General features: G+C 31.6%; 3 protein-coding genes across 7 annotated transcripts; 2 read left to right on the top strand and 1 right to left on the bottom strand.

Annotated features, from left to right (window-relative positions):
- The first annotated feature begins 1,617 nt into the window (after nucleotides 1–1,617).
- LOC110673249 (sulfate transporter 3.1) lies at nucleotides 1,618–6,165 on the top strand. The gene is made up of 12 exons (XM_021836315.2): nucleotides 1,618–2,155; nucleotides 2,242–2,449; nucleotides 2,646–2,817; nucleotides 2,952–3,017; nucleotides 3,702–3,815; nucleotides 4,108–4,224; nucleotides 4,561–4,687; nucleotides 4,791–5,077; nucleotides 5,171–5,361; nucleotides 5,450–5,535; nucleotides 5,631–5,707; nucleotides 5,799–6,165. Exons 1-12 carry the CDS (start codon nucleotides 1,840–1,842, stop codon nucleotides 5,985–5,987), a joined length of 1,950 nt encoding a protein of 649 aa, XP_021692007.2. The 5' UTR covers nucleotides 1,618–1,839; the 3' UTR covers nucleotides 5,988–6,165.
- On the bottom strand, nucleotides 5,571–12,359 carry LOC110673250 (hsp70-Hsp90 organizing protein 2). 5 transcript variants are annotated; one of them, XR_009148128.1, is made up of 11 exons: nucleotides 11,979–12,359; nucleotides 11,055–11,148; nucleotides 10,915–10,965; nucleotides 10,622–10,795; nucleotides 10,136–10,315; nucleotides 9,886–10,005; nucleotides 8,443–8,576; nucleotides 7,676–7,924; nucleotides 6,599–6,803; nucleotides 5,891–5,932; nucleotides 5,571–5,804 (listed from the first exon to the last, which is right to left on the bottom strand). XR_009148128.1 is itself a non-coding variant. In XM_021836316.2 (8 exons), exons 1-8 carry the CDS (start codon nucleotides 12,140–12,142, stop codon nucleotides 7,849–7,851), a joined length of 993 nt encoding a protein of 330 aa, XP_021692008.2. In that variant the 5' UTR covers nucleotides 12,143–12,359; the 3' UTR covers nucleotides 7,430–7,848. The 5 variants fall into 5 exon arrangements, 1 of the variants encoding a protein (XP_021692008.2); XR_009148127.1 differs by having other exon boundaries at nucleotides 5,571–5,932; XR_009148126.1 differs by lacking the exon at nucleotides 6,599–6,803.
- Nucleotides 12,360–18,613: 6,254 nt separating this feature from the next.
- On the top strand, nucleotides 18,614–20,295 carry LOC110673210 (leucine-rich repeat extensin-like protein 3). The gene has a single exon (XM_021836264.2). It carries the CDS (start codon nucleotides 18,736–18,738, stop codon nucleotides 20,059–20,061), a length of 1,326 nt encoding a protein of 441 aa, XP_021691956.2. The 5' UTR covers nucleotides 18,614–18,735; the 3' UTR covers nucleotides 20,062–20,295.
- The last annotated feature ends 308 nt before the right edge of the window (nucleotides 20,296–20,603 follow it).

The raw sequence follows: 20,603 nt of genomic DNA, 5'->3' as shown, positions 1-20,603 counted from the left end.
TTTATTTATTGTTTATTTTATTTTTAAAACTCTAATGTGATATTAATGTATAAAAATATAAGGTATTATCTAAATAATAAAAGTTTTTACCTTTTTTTTTTCTTAACTAATTTAATTTATATATTTTTTATAAGACATATTAAAATTTTAATAAAAAATTAGTTTTATACCTTTAATTTATACAATTTATCTACCCAACAAAAATTTTTATTTTTCCTTTTAAAAAAAATTATATATCTCTTAGAAGATAGCAATATAAATTTACGAGTGGAAAAGAGGTGTTGTTCTTCACCAAAATTATCATTCAATCATAGGATGGCAATCTTAAAAATTCATTTTTACAAAAAGGTATAATATATTAAATCCTGCTCACAGTTCACCTATTGGTTTGCTTGCTTTTATGGCTTCTCAAGTTCCAGACGCAAAGATATGCACAAAAGAGACAAAATCATCATTTGAACCTCACAAAGGATTAAAGAACAAAATAAGAATAATTTGAAAATGAAAGCCAAATAGCTTATAGTATTATATAGAATATGGGCAACATAAAAGGTAATCTTATGAGGAATACCATGATAAAAAGAAAAATCAGTTTCACATGGAATAGCTACTCTCTCACCTAATATTATTTGCTTGTCATTGTCCAAAAATTATTGTATGCCAATATATTTTAGTTATTATCATCTTTTAATATATAATTATAAATACAAATATATTATCTTTTATTATTAATTAAATCATATAATTACATTTTTGAATTTAAAAATCTCTTAAAACCTAATAATCCTATTATATCTAAGAGTATACCCAATATATTACTCTTAATAAATATATTAATTTATTATTCTTATTTTTAATAAATGATTTATATATTTATTATTTTAACATTGCAATATATTATAGATGGTATTTTCACTATGTATATGGGATTTCAATAAAATACCACTCAAATATAATTATATTAGAAATAATTATCTAATCAGTTGAAAAAATATTTTTCTTAATTAAATTAAAAGTTTTGTGTGACAACGAAACATTATTATATCTCATAGATAACGTGTTAATTAATTAAAAATGCCATATTGATAACTAGATGTGATTAAAACTTTAATTTAAATTAAACTGAAATAAAATTATCTAATTCAATTTCAAATTAAATTCTTTTTAAAACTTTTTTCTTAAAAGAAAACCTGTTAAATTTTATTTAAATAAAAGCTAAATGAATATAAAAATAAAAATAAAAGTAAAACTTTGCTATCCGATCTCAATTTCCCCTTATCATTGAATAGGAACTAAGCGGACGACACTAGTCACCCCATTGATAGTGAGAGTAGAAGATAAAAGAGTAAGCATACACCCATCTAATTTGTCACATTACTTAGCAGTTCGCTGGATTTCATTATAAATTATAATTTTTTAATTTTTAAATTCATTATAATGTAATGATGAAATTCATCTATTAAATATATAAATTTCACATATTTATATTTTAAATTTATGATAAATTCTTAAATAAAAATTTTCCTTTTCTAAGAATTTGATGCTACGTGTTAGCTTACTTTTGGGGGATACTCCCACCTCCACAGTCCTCACCCATCTCTTTATATGTACCTGCAAGCTAACTTTAACTTCTCAATACTTGCAAGTTCCGCTCATCTCTTGCATTACATCTTTCTACACCTAGCTACTACATACTTCCTCCATTGTCGCCGAGCCTTGCCCACTAGTAGCATTGCCCCTACGCAAACTACATCATTATGGTCAAATAATTTCAAGCATTAATTTACGTTCTAGCTACCTTAATTATAATTAACATTTCTGATTAATTACCAGACGTCAATGGGTAACGCCGATTTCGAATGCCCACATCCTGTTGCAATTCCTCCGACAAAACCATTTCTGAAGTCGCTAACATCAGGTCTCAAGGAGACCCTTTTCCCTGATGATCCATTTAGGCAATTCAAGAACCAGTCTGCATCTAGGAAGTTCATTTTAGGATTGCAGTATTTTGTGCCAATCCTGGAATGGGCTCCTCGTTACACCTTCGCCTTCTTCAGAGCTGATGTTATTGCTGGAATTACTATTGCCAGTCTCGCTGTTCCTCAAGGGATAAGTTACGCAAATCTTGCAAACTTGCCTCCAATTGTTGGCCTATGTGAGTATCTGCTTCTGTTTTATTATTATTTTTTTCCCAAGTCTTCTTTTCCCTGAAAATGTCAACTTATGGGTTGGCGAATGCAGATTCAAGCTTTGTCCCACCATTAGTATATGCCATATTGGGCAGCTCAAGAGATTTGGCAGTAGGAACTGTTGCTGTGGCATCACTTCTTATATCTTCCATGTTAGGGAAGGAGGTTAACCCTAATGAGGACCCTAAGCACTATGTTCAGTTGGCCTTAACTGCTACTTTCTTTGCTGGAGTTTTCCAATCTTCTCTTGGCTTTTTAAGGTCAGTTTGACTTATTAATTAATGAATAATGGTGTTACAAACATCACCCACTAAAAGGCATTAAAACAAAAACGGTTCACATGTGGGCTAAAGATACAGAAAAAAAAAAAATGCACCATTAATATTCTCCTTGTTGCTTTAATGGCTTCCATGCAGTATATATATTTGATAGTAATTTTGTTTAATTATCATACAGACTAGGGTTTATCGTGGACTTTTTGTCTCATGCAACAATTGTGGGCTTCATGGGTGGAGCAGCCACGGTTGTTTGTCTTCAGCAATTGAAAGGGATTCTTGGGTTGATTCATTTCACTCATAGGACTGATCTTGTATCAGTTATGCGCTCAATCTTTAGCCAAACACACCAGGTAATTAATTTAATTCTCATATTAATTTCCTACACTTATATAGCTTCATTTTCTGCTTTTTCTGTATTTTTTTTTCTTTAATTAAATAGCTTATCTTACAATAACGACTGTTCTTCTGACGGTGGTGGTTGCAGTGGAGATGGGAAAGTGGAGCCTTGGGTTGTTGTTTTCTCTTCTTCCTAATTCTAACTAGACACTATGTAAGTAAATCCAAATCCTTTTCATTTCTAATGCAAGCTTGGACTGTGATTGTTGATTAATTTCTTACTTTTTAGTAAAAATGAAACTTACAAGCCATCTATCTACCCACCTATTGTTATCCAAACTTGACTTACATGTCAATAACTTCACCAACAACAATTGTATGAGATCGGTGAAACAGGTTTCTTTAAAAATAAGGGTACTTTAAAAATCCGAAAATAATTAAGAATTTCTAATTTCATTTAAATAGTAATGATGCAAAACTTAAGAAAATATAATATATAGCAGCCACCCACCATATGTATAGATACGAAAAGTACAATAATTAAAAAAGAAAAAAAGGTTTTTGTAGCTGAAAGCCTGAAATATAATACAAGAAACGGCAACCATATGATCATGGCTGATCATGGGTTCTTCATATCATGATTCAAGTGAGCTTTTGCATATTCAAACTTGGAGATTTTTAAAATTTAAGTGACCATGCATCTTTCCGAAAGTGATTGCTATTTCATGTATTCTCTTTAATGCAAATTAATTAATTAGATCATTTTCAGAAAAAAGTAAGTAATTAGTTACTATAATATGACTAATTAGATTATATATAGCCTTCTGATTTATTTATTATTTATTTTTGGTTTCTTTTCTTTAAAACATGAATTAATATTCTTGGTGGTGACAAATAGAGCAAGAGAAAGCCATGCTTCTTCTGGATAAATGCTATGGCACCTCTGACATCTGTTGTTCTAGGAAGTGTCCTTGTCTATCTGACCCACGCTGAGAAACATGGCGTTCAAGTGGTGAGTTTTATATAAAGCTCAAAATAATTAAATATTGTATTCAATTTGTTGGATTTTTATCGTCAATTAGGAATACTGTGGATGTGAAGGCTCCTAAGTACCTACCCCATCAAATTATATGTGATGAGTGAGCAAAAATTAACCTCATGAAACAGGATGAGCCATTGTTGTCATCCAGCTAATTAATTAATGATCATTTAATTGTCTCATTAACTAAAGGTGGTATTAATAAATTTAATTTAGATATAATATGTTAATTAAATAATTTCTGGTACTATGTTGTTTTCTCCAGATTGGGCACCTCAAGAAAGGGTTGAACCCACCATCTATATCTGAATTGGCTTTTGGGTCCCCACATCTGATGACTGCTATTAGAACTGGAATAATAATTGGTGTCATAGCTCTTGCTGTAAGTCTTTTAATCCTTACATCACACTCCACTCCCATGCTCTCCAATTATATTATATTATATTATATTACTCTTAATTACACCCTTCAGTTGAGGGCCCTAATCATATAATTTAAAGAAAAAATAATTAACAGAGTTAATTTAATTAATAAAAAAATACCTTTCCTATTAGAGAAAGGAATTTAATTTCGATATACATTCTAGAATTATTTAAAAGAGTCTGAATGCTTGGAGTCTAAATAAAAAACATCTTGAATGAATTAAATCGATATAGGATAATGTTAAAAAAAAAAGGATCAAAACATTAACAAAGAGGTGGATGTGATGAATGTACAGGAAGGAGTGGCTGTTGGGAGGAGTTTTGCCATGTTCAAGAACTATCACATTGATGGAAACAAAGAGATGATCGCTTTTGGGATGATGAATATTGCAGGTTCATGCACTTCCTGTTACCTAACCTCAGGTACTGCTTGTGTTGTTGCTCAAGGCCCAACCAACCTTCAACTTTTGGTCTTTTATCAAGATGTTCATTCGGCTTAATTAACACAGTTTTTACTGTGATCCAGGACCATTCTCGCGAACTGCAGTGAACTTTAATGCAGGATGCAAGACTGCAGTGTCTAACATAGTAATGGCAACAGCAGTAATGATAACATTGTTATTTCTAACCCCATTGTTCCATTACACTCCCCTGGTGGTGCTTTCCTCTATTATCATTGCTGCTATGCTCGGCCTAATTGACTATGAAGCTGCTATTCACCTCTGGAAAGTCGACAAGTTTGACTTTGTTGTTTGCATCAGTGCCTACATTGGTGTTGTCATTGGAAGTGTCGAAATTGGCCTAGTCATTGCTGTAGGGAACTCATCTAGAGACCTTTTATTTCATATCAGAAACAAAGATTTTTAAGTTGAACATTAGTGATATGGCCAGAATTTGCAAATGCAGGTCATAATTTCCTTGCTGAGGATGCTCCTATTTGTAGCAAGGCCAAGGACCTTTCTCCTTGGCAACATTCCCAATTCCATGATTTATAGAAGCGTGGATCAATATCCGACAGCTAACAATGTTCCTGGAGTTCTCATTCTTCAGATTGATGCACCCATCTACTTTGCCAATGCAAACTACTTAAGGGAAAGGTATACATATGCGAAACAAAACATTAAAGAAAATCCCAACAAGAAAACCTGCGTTTATATATATTGGCTTCTTTCATTTCATTTTCAGGATTTCAAGATGGATTTATGAGGAGCAAGACAGGCTAATATCCACAGGAGAACCCACTTTACAATATGTGATACTAGATATGAGTGGTAGGTGTCTTAATTCTTGAACATTGCAGCACAAATTGAAAGTATATATAACTCTTAATTATTTTCCCTAATGTTCCAATCCGTTCAATTCACAGCTATTGGCAGCATAGATACAAGTGGGATCAGCATGCTCGAAGAAGTTAATAAGAACACTGACAGAAGAGGTCTTAAGGTACCAAAAGAAAGAAAAAAAAAAAAATCTTCGCCCTTCCATTTTCATGATTTCTCTGGAAGTTATTTAACTTGTGTGCTTATTAATGTAGCTGGTACTGGCAAACCCACGAAGTGAAGTGATTAAGAAGATGGAAAAAACAAAGTTCATCGGAAAAATTGGTCAGGAATGTATCTATCTTACCGTGGGTGAGGCTGTAGCAGCATGCAACTTCATGCTACATACCTGCAAATCGAATAGAGTTACAGTTCAAGAATTTGATGCACAAGATAATGTGTGATATGTAAAATGGAAGAAAAGAGTGGCAAGTTTAATTTGATGCTTAACAGGGTCCAACCACAGTTCAGCGGTGGTGATCCTCCCCCTACCCCACAACAAAAAGTGAAGCAGCATTTCATACATCAAATATAATATTGAGTTGAGTGCTTCATTTCTTAAATCTAAAAGCATACATTGTTTTCCCTGCCAAAGTAATTTGAGACGACTTGCCGTTTGTTTCGCCAGATGACATTCTAGTTTACCATAAAATTTTTAATTTTTTATGAAAACAAATAAACAAATTTAGTAATGAGAAAATGAATCCAGGTTAATCCAATTAATTAGGATGAGATCTCATCTTCTTTATCAATTAAGAATAGACCGCAATAGAAGACTCTTCATATTTTTTTTTTACACCAAGCGAGCGTCTTTAAGATCTTTCAAGAAGCAGGTTTTATCTTGGTACGTATAAATTCATCGTAAAATACCCTAAATGTAAAAAAGAAATAAAAAAAAATTAATAAAATGAAGAAAATAAATTCTGATCATTTAAAAAAAAAATGATGAGGAGGATGAAGAAACAATTTTTATTTTTATTTTTTTTTTATTCTCTTCTTTTGGGATGGTGCTTACGAGCTCAAATATGAGGATGGAGATAGGTGGCAGGGATGATGTTGACCCTGGCTTAAACAGGTAATGTTGTAGAAATGATAAAAGATATGGGCCTCCGTCGCAGATGCATTAAGCAATGAAATAATGTCTCCATTTCCATCGGCATCCTTGACTATCACTTGTAATTTACAACAATCACTGCACCATGGTAGCTTGGAATTTCTATCTGTATTTTAGGGCAAGAAAATGAAATGATTTGCCCATTCATTACTTCTAGCAACAATGTGAATCGCAGACATATATGTGTTCAAAAAGAAAAAAATGGAAATTAGGATGAGCATCTGAAGCATTCATGACTGGATTCGTTAAATCTGTCAACTAATGTTTTTTTCCCCTATGAGAAAGCTCTTGGAGGAGCAAGGTATTGAATTGCATCTAACCAATCAACTCTACAAACAACTGTCGAGAATCTTTAAAAATGAAGCTATGAATATGCTTCCAATTTCAATCAATACACAAGGACATACTAAGAACTACTCTTAAGAAGATCTCCTATCAACCCATCTAATGAGCATTTGTCTTCCCTTGATTTTAATTGGATATTATCCTCTTCGATTTGATATTTCGTGTACCTGTTTGTCTATATTTTATTAATGATCCATTACATATAAAATTTTTTTTTCATATATATGACAATTGACATGTTTAGAATTTAACTTCTAATTCTAAATAATTTTTCACAACAATGTTACTAACAATTATTAAGTAAAATACTTGCAGTAAGATATTTTATATGTATACATATAGACCAAGAGATATTTTCAGCACTTTCAAACAATCACAAGCCAATAGTTAACGGACCTAATTTGGCATTACTTTTTAAGTTGCCATTGAGAAAAAGCACCATCTTGAAAATATTTATAAGAAACCTCCAAAATTTGATAGTATACCAAGCTGCTGTAAACACGAGCCAAACCAACGCCCTCTTTGCCAATACAATACAGTAAAAGCAAATCATACAAAGACTGTCCAGAAATGCAAAAACTTAAAATAACCCGCGCAACATCAAGAGAGGTCAAAATTTGAATAGATGCACACCTTGGCTAACAGAAAAAGCACCTTCTTGAAAGTGCTTACATCTATCCAGGGACTCCAATATCACAGTCAAGTCAAAATGTGGACCTGGTTCATCTTCCTCAAATGCAATCCTCCCATAAAAATGCACATTCTTTTTCCTCAGGTAGATACCATACAAAAGATGCGTGATTTTGCTAACAGTTGGGCAGCTTCTCTTTGAACAATCGTGGAAGCACTTCATGTGCGCTAATGTCTAGAGGCTCTGGATCCCTGGGCAAAGGCATGAAGAATTGAGTATAATAGAAAAGAAAAGCACTGCTGGTTGTGTTATGAAATGATCATTCTGAATGCAAAGTTTTGTAGGTACACTAAGCATCAGCATGAAAACAAATAAAAGGAATAAGTACATTGCATGAATTTCTTTAAAACTGAAAACTCATTAAAGTAAAAGCCAATTGCCATCTCATGAAGAATTAATGAATTTGAGAAAACAAAATATCTATCTGCTACAGCAGAATACAAGATCATAATGTATGTTAACATTAAAAACAAGAATTATTGTGCTAATTAAAAACTACTGTTTATTTTCTTCATTTGACTTCAATGCAATTATGACGACACATGCTGAGATGCAGTCTATCATTTCTACCCTATTTAGCCCTCTGTAGTACCTGAATCTTTATTTAATACCAACCAATGCTTTTCTAATGGATAAGATTGCATGCATACACATGAGCAGGGAGAAATTGAAGAGAAAAGCTAGCTCGAGAGAGAAAGAGAGAGAGAACCTGCAGAGTTTTTGACCCTTCTCACTGGTACTAGGAATAAACCATAATTTTCGCAAGAAAGGCGACTCAAATTGAACAAAGAAGCCATCATGTTGCCCATACTTCCATTTCCTTGATCCTTGACCTTTCCATACCTGTGTAATCAATAAGAAATTGTTGATGTTGAGCATATGCATATCAAAACTGAATTAAAAAAACTAAATACCCTGGATTTTTATTTGTCATTGCACCCCAATAACTACTCTATATTATAGGAACCAGCTACATGAAGCAAAACCGAAACCGGACCATAAATCTTATACTTCAAATACAATTATAACAGTTGTGTAATAATTTATATGTAATATTAGAAAATAAAAATATTTACAACTCAACTCAACTCAACTCAACTAAGCTTTTATCCCAAAAATTTGGGGTCGGCTATATGGATTCGCTTTCTCCACTCTAAACGATTTTGAGTTAAATCCTCAGAAATGTGTAATGCTTCTAGGTCATGTTGTACTACTCTCCTCCAAGTCAATTTAAGTCTACCCATTCTTTTCTTTCTATCCTCTAACCTAATGTGCTCTACTTGTCTAGTTAACAATTGTTTTGTTGGCATTTTTTTTGTCTAAGTTAAATATCCTTTCTCAAGTTGTTTTTTTTTTTTTTTTTTAATTTTTCAAAGATTTATAAAATGAAAATATTGCACCTTTTTGAGAATGCAGCATGGACAAATACTTAAAATATATAGCTCCACATGTCAGACTGTGGTTTAATATGAACTAAGCTCTGCTTTATTTATACACTTGAGTTATCCAAATTTATTACAAAAGGGTAAACTGAAGCAACATTAACCTGATTTCATTGAGATCCATTCAACTGTAACAGAATATACCTCTTTTATGAAATCAAGGATCTTTACAAAGCCAGCCACGATAAATACACTCATATAAGACCATGAAACAATGAAAGTACAACATGTGGCAAGACAAAGTAGCACCCCGTGTTAGCAGTACCAACAAAGTTCCTTCTCACACAAACAGTTAATAAAACTCATAGCTACAGCATCAAGGTTTTCTAAGCAAATACCCCAGAATATCATAATTTTGTCCATCCAGTCTTTCATCAAATTTTCTACTGTAAACAAATGGAGATGACTACCTTACAAGCTCTCAACACTAAGGGCAATGGATTTCCATTAGACCAATAATTGTTTTAGCAGTTGAAGACAGACAGACTTCAAGGTTCTGCTTGAATTCACACCTAGATTTATACAGTAAGACTTCTAACAGACCTTGCCAACAAGTCTGTTAACAATTCATGTAACAATTTATTTCTATCTATATGTGCGTAGGAGTACGTCTCCCTTTATGTGCATCTTATGCCCATAAAAAAAAAATATGGCATCATCTTTTCAAGAAGATGTTTATAAACTATATCTATGCGTATGTGAAACATTACCTGTGGGTAAGATATGATACTTTTTGGTACAACTAAACAAGCTGCTTTTGAGAAAGTCTCCTCAGCATACTGTCTAAGAAATGTGAAACAACTGCTGTGTGTATGAGGCGATTCAAAGGCCTGCAAAAATAAGCAAGACAAAGATGATCATAAAAAACCAACAATTTTTTTAATACATAAAGCTCAAAAGACAAGATGCAGAAGAATGAATATGTATACATTATAAGTCACACACTTTAAGGGCCGATACCTTATCAATATTGACAACTGGAGCATATTTATCAGTCTCCGTCTTTTCCTTGTCAATAAGAAAGTAGACTCTAGGATCAACTTTAGAAGTTTCATGCCATGATTTTACAGCTGCCTCCATTGTCTCAACAAGGAAAGAGAAAATCTCTTTACAACACTCTTCAGACCCAATCTTTTCAGACTGCAAAAGGAAAGAGCCAAATTAATCCTTTCTCACATTGGATCACTAAGATAATAAACAGAAACCCATCTGACATCGTTCAGATAATTAACCTTTCTATATGAAGGGAAAAGACAAAAATACTAGATGGAGACATCCAGATTTAATAGTACATGTTGAATATTATAGTTAAAAAGAAAAGAACAAAAGAAAAAAGCCACTCTCAAAAATGCATCTTATGTTCATAAGCATCTTGTTAAAATGTAAAAGAGCATGAAACATGGATGTAAGAGGGCATGAAACATGGCTCTTTGCTTAGACACGCACCAGTTCAGATTTCAAGGCATCCAAGTGCTTTGCCATGTCAACATTGGATCTTATGCTCTCCACTTCTTGAGCTCGTTTTTTATCTTTTGCCAATTGGGATATCCTCCTAATCTTTCTAGATACCTCAGTGCTCTGTGGATTGTACTGTAGAGATGTTTGGAAAGCAGCCAAGGCCTGTATTTATATTGACAGTAAAAAAATATCAGCAGAACTAAACCACAATCATATGCTCATGTACAGAAAGCAACCAAACAGGCAAACACTAGAGAAGAGAATAAGATCTTCAGACATACATCATCATACTGCTCCATGGCCTCTAATACACACCCTTTCCTGAAATAACCCTGGAGGTGATCAAAATGGCAATACATAAGGAACAACTTAGGAAAATTAAGTGCAACTCATGCAAAAAGGAATATGTATCTTTGCTCACTTTTTCCCATTGGGGGTTCAATGTGATTGTTGTCTCAGCATCAGCAAGTGCTTTATTAAGCTTAACCAATTGCAGAAATGCAGCAGCACGATTGCTGGGAAATAATTAACATTATGCAGTGGAAGACACAAAAGAACAATACGTTACCTGGCAGAAATATCCTCTAAATTTTTTTCACAAGTAGATAAAAAAGTTGCATAACCTTTATTGGTAGCACTAATGCCATCAAGCAGAAACAGAGAAAAGTACATTTCATGTCTCTAAAAGTTCTGGAACTTAATGTGGAGAAGCAGAACCACTAAATTCAGTACAAAAGAAACAAGGTGTCCGCATCTGTCATATCAGTTTCTACCGCATGGAAAACTGAACTTTCCATACTCTCTTGTGACATGATAGAGATGAATAAACCTCACAGAAATGACGTTTTGACTCTGTCCTTAATTCAAAAATTAAAATACTTTTGAGGATGAAGAAGATATAAATACAGCACATTTGTTTTGCATTTTACAGACAGATAACTTTGATTCCAAAATTAAATGGAAAAAAAAAAAAGCTACAACAATTGATCCAACTAATAAAAGCCAACTAAATAACAGCCTAAATTTGATCTCTGTGGCTCAATGCTTGAAATTAAAAGTGCATTTGTTCATCACACATATCTAGCATTGCGTTCCAACTCCTAGCTCATGTATACAAGCCCAACTAGTTTCCAACGAGTGCAAAAATCTTACATTTCCTAGTCAAAGTTAACCCACAAAAAAAATGGACAAGTAAGAATGCTAATACAAAACTAAAGAATACCCAATTGAAGCAATGAACCGAACTCTGTTAATAACCAATCAATATTCTATTCTGATGAAAACAAAAAGAAAGACAATTAGAAAATAATATTAATAAAAAAAAACCCTAGTTTTGTTCACTTACCTATAAAGAGTAGGATTTGAAGGGTCAAGCTTGATGGCCTGAGTGTAGAGAGCAGCAGCTTTAAGATAGTTTCCCGCTTTGAAGAATTCATTACCCTTATCTTTCAATGACATCTCCTCCCCACAATTGCCTTCCGTGGAGGCATTCGCCGCTGATCCTGCCATATTCAGTAGCGAAGAGGATCCTCGTGACCTGTGCGTGTTCCTTTGGAGTATAATTGTCCCTGCCACTTTCTAGGGTTTACGAGAGACCTCGTTAGTGGTTTTTGTGTTGTGTCGTTTTTGAGGTTAAACGACGAAATCACAGAAGCGTACAATACTGCAGTACTGAACTGCTGCGAGGGAGAGTAATTACAAATTTGGAATCCTGAGCGCTAATTACAAATTTGGATTACAAATTCTGCGGTTGTGATTGTGGGCAGTGAAGGTATTGGTTACATATGAAAAATGTTGGGAGGAGAAAAAAAAATAAAATTTTGATTTTTTTAAAATTATTTTACTTGGACACTAAATAAAAGAGGATCGAGAAAAAATAAAAAAATTTATTTTTTAAATTAATGAAAAATAAAGAGAAATTATTCTTAATATATTTAAATATTCTTTTACAATATAAATATAAAAAAGTATAATTATTATTTTTTATTTTTAAAAAAAAAGAGAAATTACATTTATCTTTTATTATAATAATTTATTTAAATTATATAGAATAAATTAAATTTTTTTCTTTTATTTTTTTAATTTTTCTCTATTTTTTTACCACTTTAAGATCAAAATAAAAATAAGGGGTAAAAGTACAGGTTAATAAAAGCTTATAAATATATTTGATTAAAGTAGTTAATACAATTTATAAATATATTTATTATTAAAATTATTTAAAATAATATTAAAAATATATATTTAATAAATTTTTAAAAATTAAATAAAAATAATATAATAAACATTTACTCAAGCTAATTTATAAGACTTATAAAAATGAAAATTGGTGTAATAATTTATTTTTTTAACGTGCAAACTTAATTTTTTTATTGTTGTAAATAAATAAATAAATATATTTTTAAATTTTATAAATTAATTGATTTTATCAATTTATAAATTAAAATAAATATTTTTATTTATTATTTTATTTTTACAATTTAATAAAATACTAGTTAAGTTTTACATTTTAAAAACCTTACGATTGTATTTATAATGTTTGATTCTGTTAATAATTTGATTCTTTCATCCAAATTTTTAAAATTATTAATCAAATTAAATTATTTAAAAAAATAAAATAATTAAATTCAAATTTTCAATTATAATAATTTTTTATCACTATTTTCCATTAATCAAAGCTAAAAATAAAAGTCAAACACTAATTTAAAATTAAATACCAAAATTATCTATCGTTTTTGTCATCTCTCTCTCAGCTCTCTCTCTCTCCTCCACCCTCCATCCCTCCCACTCTGTCGCCTCTCTCCTTATATCATATCTCTCTCTCTCACCTTTTCAAAATAAATTTTAATAATTATCCCTAAACTTATATAATTATAACACTAAAATTTTTTAATTTTAAAATATAAAATAAAACACTTAAATATTCAAAGTTTACACAGTAAAATTTCTTCATAATACTTAATCAATATTTCTCTCTCATTTCTTATATAAAATATAAAATTATTTTCTTTATGTATGAAAAATTATTTTGTTTATAGAAAAAAAATGATTCAATTTACACATAACTTAAGAGAAAAAAGAGAAATACTGACAACTCCATGCTAAAACTGTCCAGATTAACGTCTAACTAAAAAATTAATAATTTAATATTAGAAAAATTTTACTGTGTAAAATTTAAAAGTTGATAGAATTTTATATTATGTTTTTAAGTTGAGAAAGTTACAACTAAATAAGTTTAGAGATAATCTTTCCATCACGGTTACATTGTGCAATCTCGTTGATCTCTATGCTTCTCTGTCTCATCCTTAAGTAACTCAATCTAAATCAAACATTAAATAAGTCAAATTGAACCAAATCAAGAATGAAATCAATATCAAATAATCCAAAATCAAAGAAAATCATGAAAAGATATTAGCGAAAATTATTCTGTCTAAACTGGATTAATATTTTCAAAACTCAAACTCATCATAAAATTGATTATTATAATTAGAAAAATACCCAAATATATTTAATTTTATATATTTTAATTAATAATCTACATAAAAAATCATTTTTCATTAATAATTAATATTTTAATATTTAATTCTTTTATTAAATATTTAAATTCTATTTTATTTAAAATAAAAATATAAAATTTATAAATATTATTATAAAAGAATATATATTTTTGTAATGAATATTTAATATTTAAAACTCAAATTCAACCCAAATCAGTCTATTAAGATTTTGTTGGATCGACTATCTGTAACAATTTGATCTGTCACAATTCCTCACCAAATACCCTCAAATCAAAGAAATCAATATTCAAACCCAAATAATCCAAACCTAATTGAACAAAATCAATTCAAAACCAACCGAAACAATCTCAAAATGATAGAAACAAAATTGTTGGAACCATTATCGTTGCGAACCCAATTGGCGACACCATTGTCACTGTCGCTGCCATTACTAATTGAGACCGAAAAATCGATCCAGTAGATCACTGGCGCATGACATCATCATAAGTCCATTGATAACACACCCATGTACTCTAATTCCTTTCCATTTGTAATCAAGTCTCTAAAGGTTCAGCATTCACACTTTCTGATATTGCTCTTTCCTCCATTTCCGACAAAAACAATTGTCATTTCTAGAAGTAGACGACATCGCAAGCTCAAATGGAAGGATTCACGGTGTTCCGGGAGAATGGGTTGGCTGGAAATGGCTTGGGTTTATAATAATTCTATAAGAGTACAAATTTCATTCCATCCCCATCCACGGCCATGTGAAAAAACATGCAAGTGAAAGATGGACTCTAATAAATCACGTAGCCAAGCCAGCCCAGGCCCACGGAGAGAGGGCAAAGAGCCGAACATGGCCAAGTAGTGACTGCCCCGGAACTAGACCATATCAGAAGGGTAGAAGCCTCTAAAGTGACCTCATTCTCACATATGAATGTATTTTTTAATTAATTTTATTTAATTTCAATTCAAATTAAAACCCATAATTTTCAAAATGATTTCAATATCAAATTCAATATTATTAAACGAAACTCATTTATATGAATATGCATTTGAACCAGAGAAAATGCTCCAACCTAGTCTAGGAGAAATTCATCAGCACCTTTTGCCGACCAAGTATCACCCCCGCCAGGCCGCCACTGGAGCTTTTAAGTTCCTAAGAACACATTTTAATGAAAGAAGTTTCCATTATAGAAATGTATGCTTAGACCAATATCTTACTGGCATGAACAATTCCAACTACTCTGATAAATAAGACAACAAATAGAACCAATCTTAGGAGTTTGGCATCCTAGAAAAAACATAGAAAGAGACAATTTAAGCACCAACTTAGCCAAAACATAAAGACAAAGAAAGGGACCCTTTTTTTTGTGCTATTGGTTAATTTTCTCATTTTGTTGAAATGTTCTTCCATTCTTTCCCAGTTGATGTACTTGATCAGTAGTTGTGATGTCATGATCAAATATTAAAAACCTGGAGCAGAAATAAAAGAACAAAAATGAACATCTCTACCAGTTGAAAGCATTATTGAAGACTTGAAAGTCTTTTGGGATAGCTGACACTGCCTCTGCCTCATTATGATTTGGTCTAAGGAGTTTGGTATATTGACTTGAAACACTTCTCCTTTTTAATAGTGATTAGATGTACATATAATGTTATACGATGTTTATGCTAACTAGTTTAAGATATGCCAAATATATGTGGTTGGTCTTGTATTGATCATCACACGTACAACTTTTCTCTCCATGATCGGTTCCCCACTTTCCCTCTTTCATTTCTTGCAATTGCATCTCTATTATTCATTACCATCTAGCCACATGAGAAATATTTATATATTCTAGTTTGACTGCTTGCTTCATTGAACTTTTCTTTCTTCTCTATGGAATTTTCGATACAGTTTCCCTCCATCCAAACAAGGTATAATTAATACATATTGCCAAATTTCTTCGTGATATATTTAATTTGATGTTTCAAGCATGTTTCCCTTGCAGCTAACTTTATTATGTTGACTTTAAATGCATATATTTTGGAGCAGGTTTCTATACTAGCAAGTTGAATTAAATTAAATCCAAATGTTGTTGTCAAAAGCAGAATAATATCTCAAAGGAAAGACATTAGTTTAATTCATATCAATAGTATGTTTGAACGAATCAAAGCAAAACTGAGTTTTGCCAACTATAAACACCACCAAATCCCACCACTTGACTTTAATAAACCCATAATCTTGAAGATTGGCCACATTTAATTATCACTTATGAATAGAATTAGTTTTTACAACAACTCAAAATTCCTATTTTTCAACAGTTATATTAATGCATAAACAAAACTTCTTTATGTGTAAACAAGACTATAGAATTCTATTGTCACGACTAAACTTTATGGGCTGAATTAGCACTAGAACTTGAGTTAATATAAAGCTCCTAAAACTCATAATAAGTCTCACTATTACTGTACTCATAATTAGGCCTATAAAGTTAAGTTGTGACATCTGTACTGTTTGTACCATAAATTTTTAAGAGATTACTTCGATATACAAGAGCCATTTTAAGAATCAATTATAACTATTAATCCACACTATATATCCCAAGTTACTAATAGCTAAATGGTAGCACTTAGGACTTTTAATGGAAGATGAATTGCTTATTAATTATTAATAATTAACCAAAATATTATACATCCATTATTACTTTGTCTACTTGGACAAAATATACATTATTTGAATTAGAATAATCCAATATGGTACTGATTCTTGGTTTATGATGATTCAAATATTCCAAAATTTCCAACCACCAAGAAGCTAATGATTTTCATAATCTTAGATGGTAAGACTTGTGGATAACCAAACATTAACTAAAACAGATTCTCAATCCTGTAGTTCCACAACAAACACACGAAAACTAGAGGTGATTTTGACATATTCAAGCGATTAAAAAAAAAACCTAAAAGTACACTATCAATAATTAATCAACCATGCATGCATCCATACCTTAATTACAAAATATATAATTCCCAAAAAAATTGTTTTTTCAGTGAATGAAAGTTTAGGTGAGGAGAGACTCTCTAGTTTGGAGTTAAGGCATAACATCAATATTTTTAGGAATTATGGTGAAATTTAAATATTATTCACCAAAAGAGATGATTGGTAAAACTCAAACTTTCGATATAATGAGGGCGTTATTAATTGATTGCAATTAAAACATTTCTGACCGTAGCCCTCTTGTCAATACAAAAACTAAAAAGACAGAAATGCAAAAACCGCGTTTTTGGTGAGTAGCAGGCACCAAATTCTCTACAAACAAACCATAAGAAACTCATGGTTGTATTACACTTATCTACAATATTGCATACATGTATAATGGTACAGAAGAAGAAGAAGGGAGAATTCGAGATAGAATAATACAGAAATATATATATATATATATATATATATATATATATATATATATATATATGCACCCAAAAGAGATCTGGAACGATTAATATTGTTACTTTCTTGATGGATGAAGTCAAATTATTAAAATGTGAAAGCTCTCTGTGTTCCACTAATCATATTATGTAAAGCTATCTTTTTTTTAATTGATAAATTAAGGGTTTGTTTGGTTTAACTGTTTATGACTGTTACTATTAGTTGATAGTTGGTAGCTGATATTAACTGATTTATATTAAGTATTTAGTAAAATTATATTTAATTATTACTGTTAATATGTGAAATTACTAATAAAGGTTTATATTATATAATTTATTTTATTATTGAAATAAATATATAATTATAAATTTATTATACTATATTATTTATTTTATTATTAAATTAAGCATATAATTATTAAATTAATATATTATATCATTTATTTATATTATTAAAATAAATATATAGTTATTAATCTATTATATTATATTATTTATTTTATTATTGAAATAAAAAAATAATTAAATTCTTTAAAAAAATAATTAAATAACTTTAAAAATATAAATATAATAATAAAGTAATTATTATTGTTGATAAAGAAAAAACTTATAATTAATTTTAAGTTTTTAGATATAAATAAATATTTTATATTTTATATTATTAATAAAAAAATATTTTAATAAATTTGAAATATAATTAAGATGTTAAAATTAAAAATGAAAAAGATAAAAGTATTAATAATATTAATTTTTAAACTAAATAAAAAAGAATAATATGGTCAAAATAAAAAAATCAAATTAAATTAACTATTAGCTGATTAGAAATAGCTGTAAAAATAGAACTGATACAAACTGCAGCTGATGGATACCATATTAATTAGTTATCAGCTGTCAGCTTTATTTTTTTCAACTTTACTCAATATTATAGTTCGCCTGTTTGAATGTCTATCAGCTATCAGCTGCATCTAACTAGTGAACCAAAAATCCTCTAAAAATGAAAAACCAAAAACTAAATATATTTTTATATAATATAGTCATCACAAAGTCTTAAGTCTTTTTAAAAACATATTATACTGATTGGAACATCCAACCTTCTTCAGGGAATCTGCACACATATATAAGTAATTAGCAACCTCTCTTTCCATAACTCCAAACTACAACATCTGGGTATCATTTGATCATGTGTTTTGCTTCCCCAAAATGAGGCACCATTCATATCTCACACTAGCCCTTTGGGGCATCCTAATATTCTTCTCTAAACCATCTCATCAGGCTTCTTATTCTCCGTCTCCACCCATCCTCAACCCTAGACTTCTGGATGCTTTCATAGCGCTCCAAGCCTGGAAACATTCAATCATCTCTGACCCTAAAAACTTTACCTCAAACTGGTATGGTCCAAATGTCTGCAACTATACAGGAGTCTATTGCGCACCAGCCCCAGATGACCCTCACACCACAACAGTGGCAGGTATAGACTTAAACCATGCCAACATATCTGGCTATCTGCCAGAAAAGCTCGGTCTCCTCACCGACTTAGCTTTATTCCACCTTAACTCCAACCGCTTCTGTGGCACCATCCCTGATAGTTTTCGCCATCTTCGCCTTCTCTATGAGCTTGACATTAGCAACAACCAATTTAGTGGTGAATTTCCTTATATTGTTCTTTATCTGCCTTCGCTCAAATTTCTTGATATTAGATACAATGAGTTCCATGGCAATGTCCCTTCTAAACTATTCGATATAAATCTTGATGCCCTTTTCATCAACAACAACAAATTCAATTCATCCTTGCCTGACAACTTTGCTAACTCTCCAGTATCAGTGGTTGTATTGGCCAACAATAACATTGGTGGTTGCATTCCTTCAAACTTGGCAAAAATGGCAGGGACGCTCAGCCAAATACTCCTCATGAATATGGGACTGACTGGTTGTCTGCAGTCGGATATAGGGTTGCTAAACCAAGTGAAAGTTTTTGATGTAAGCTTCAACAAGCTTGTGGGTACATTGCCAGACTCTATAGGAGAAATGAAAATGTTGGAGCAGCTAAACGTGGCACACAACAAACTCTCTGGCGAGATACCGGAAAGTATATGCTTATTGCCAAAGTTGGAGAACTTCACATACTCTTATAATTATTTCTGTAGTGAGCCGCATGTTTGCCTCAAGTTGTCAGCCAAAGATGATCGGAAAAACTGCATACCTGATAGACCTTTGCAGCGATCACCTGAGGAATGCAAGGCATTCTATGCTTATCCAGTTAAGTGTGATGCATTTGGCCGGTGTTCACCTAGAAGTCCACCACCACCTCCTCCTCCTCCTCCTCCTCCTCCTCCTCCACCCCCTCCTCCTCCACCTCCACCCCCACCCCCACCACCTCCTCCTCCTCCTCCTCCTCCACCCCCACCCCCACCCCCACCCCCACCTCCTCCTCCACCTCCACCCCCTCCTCCTCCATCACCTCCACCCCCACCCCCACCTCCTCCTCCTCCGCCTCCGCCACCAGTGCATCATTATCAGTATCCTTGACCTGGGTGGAGATTAATTATATTAATAAGCAAATTGATTTCTTTCAATTGTGGTCCCCTTCATCAGAGAAAAAGGGGGACAAAGAAAAATAAATAGCGTGCGGATATAGATTTGTTTGTCATATATATTTTTTAACTTCTTGTCAACGAATGAAAATTGCCTGACTTTTTATCATTTGAATGATTGTACATTTTTGCTGATTTAATGAACAATAATAATGTTTCTTCTTCGATACTAGTTCGCTTGAAAAATGACATGTTTGTTGAGAGGTTTCTATCAGTCCAATGATAGGTTGCTTTCTTGCTGATGGGTTCACATAATTATGATCAGGAACTCTAATGGTATTAAGAAATGAAGACTTGCAACCTAATTTCTATTAAACTGTGGCTATTTATGCAACTGACTGCCAATGAAAGTTATAAGGTTCACGCTATTCTTTGATCTGCATGTTTTGAACTTGAAATTTATTACAATTTTTACAAATTTTATTGATCACAAATTTAATATAACTCTCATGCAAATTTCCACCCCTCATTTCCTGA

This window comes from Hevea brasiliensis, chromosome 4 (assembly GCF_030052815.1).
Source record: "Hevea brasiliensis isolate MT/VB/25A 57/8 chromosome 4, ASM3005281v1, whole genome shotgun sequence".
NCBI lineage: Eukaryota > Viridiplantae > Streptophyta > Magnoliopsida > Malpighiales > Euphorbiaceae > Hevea > Hevea brasiliensis.
The sequence above is the reverse complement of the archived record's forward strand: the minus strand, read 5'-3'. Positions and strand labels throughout refer to the sequence as shown.

What these genes read in the sequence shown, in the direction of transcription:
- LOC110673249 (XM_021836315.2), top strand. Translation starts at nt 1,840, where the DNA reads ATGGGTAACGCCGATTTCGAATGCCCACATCCTGTTGCAATTCCTCCG. An exon ending in GCCTCCAATTGTTGGCCTAT is followed by an intron (nt 2,156 to 2,241) that starts GTGAGTATCTGC and finishes TGGCGAATGCAG; the next exon opens with ATTCAAGCTTTGTCCCACCA. An exon ending in TCTTCTCTTGGCTTTTTAAG is followed by an intron (nt 2,450 to 2,645) that starts GTCAGTTTGACT and finishes ATTATCATACAG; the next exon opens with ACTAGGGTTTATCGTGGACT.
- LOC110673250 (XM_021836316.2), bottom strand. Translation starts at nt 12,142, where the DNA reads ATGGCAGGATCAGCGGCGAATGCCTCCACGGAAGGCAATTGTGGGGAG. An exon ending in CCATGGAGCAGTATGATGAT is followed by an intron (nt 10,796 to 10,914) that starts GTATGTCTGAAG and finishes ATATAAATACAG; the next exon opens with GCCTTGGCTGCTTTCCAAAC. An exon ending in GTATCATATCTTACCCACAG is followed by an intron (nt 8,577 to 9,885) that starts GTAATGTTTCAC and finishes TTGATTACACAG; the next exon opens with GTATGGAAAGGTCAAGGATC.
- LOC110673210 (XM_021836264.2), top strand. Translation starts at nt 18,736, where the DNA reads ATGAGGCACCATTCATATCTCACACTAGCCCTTTGGGGCATCCTAATA.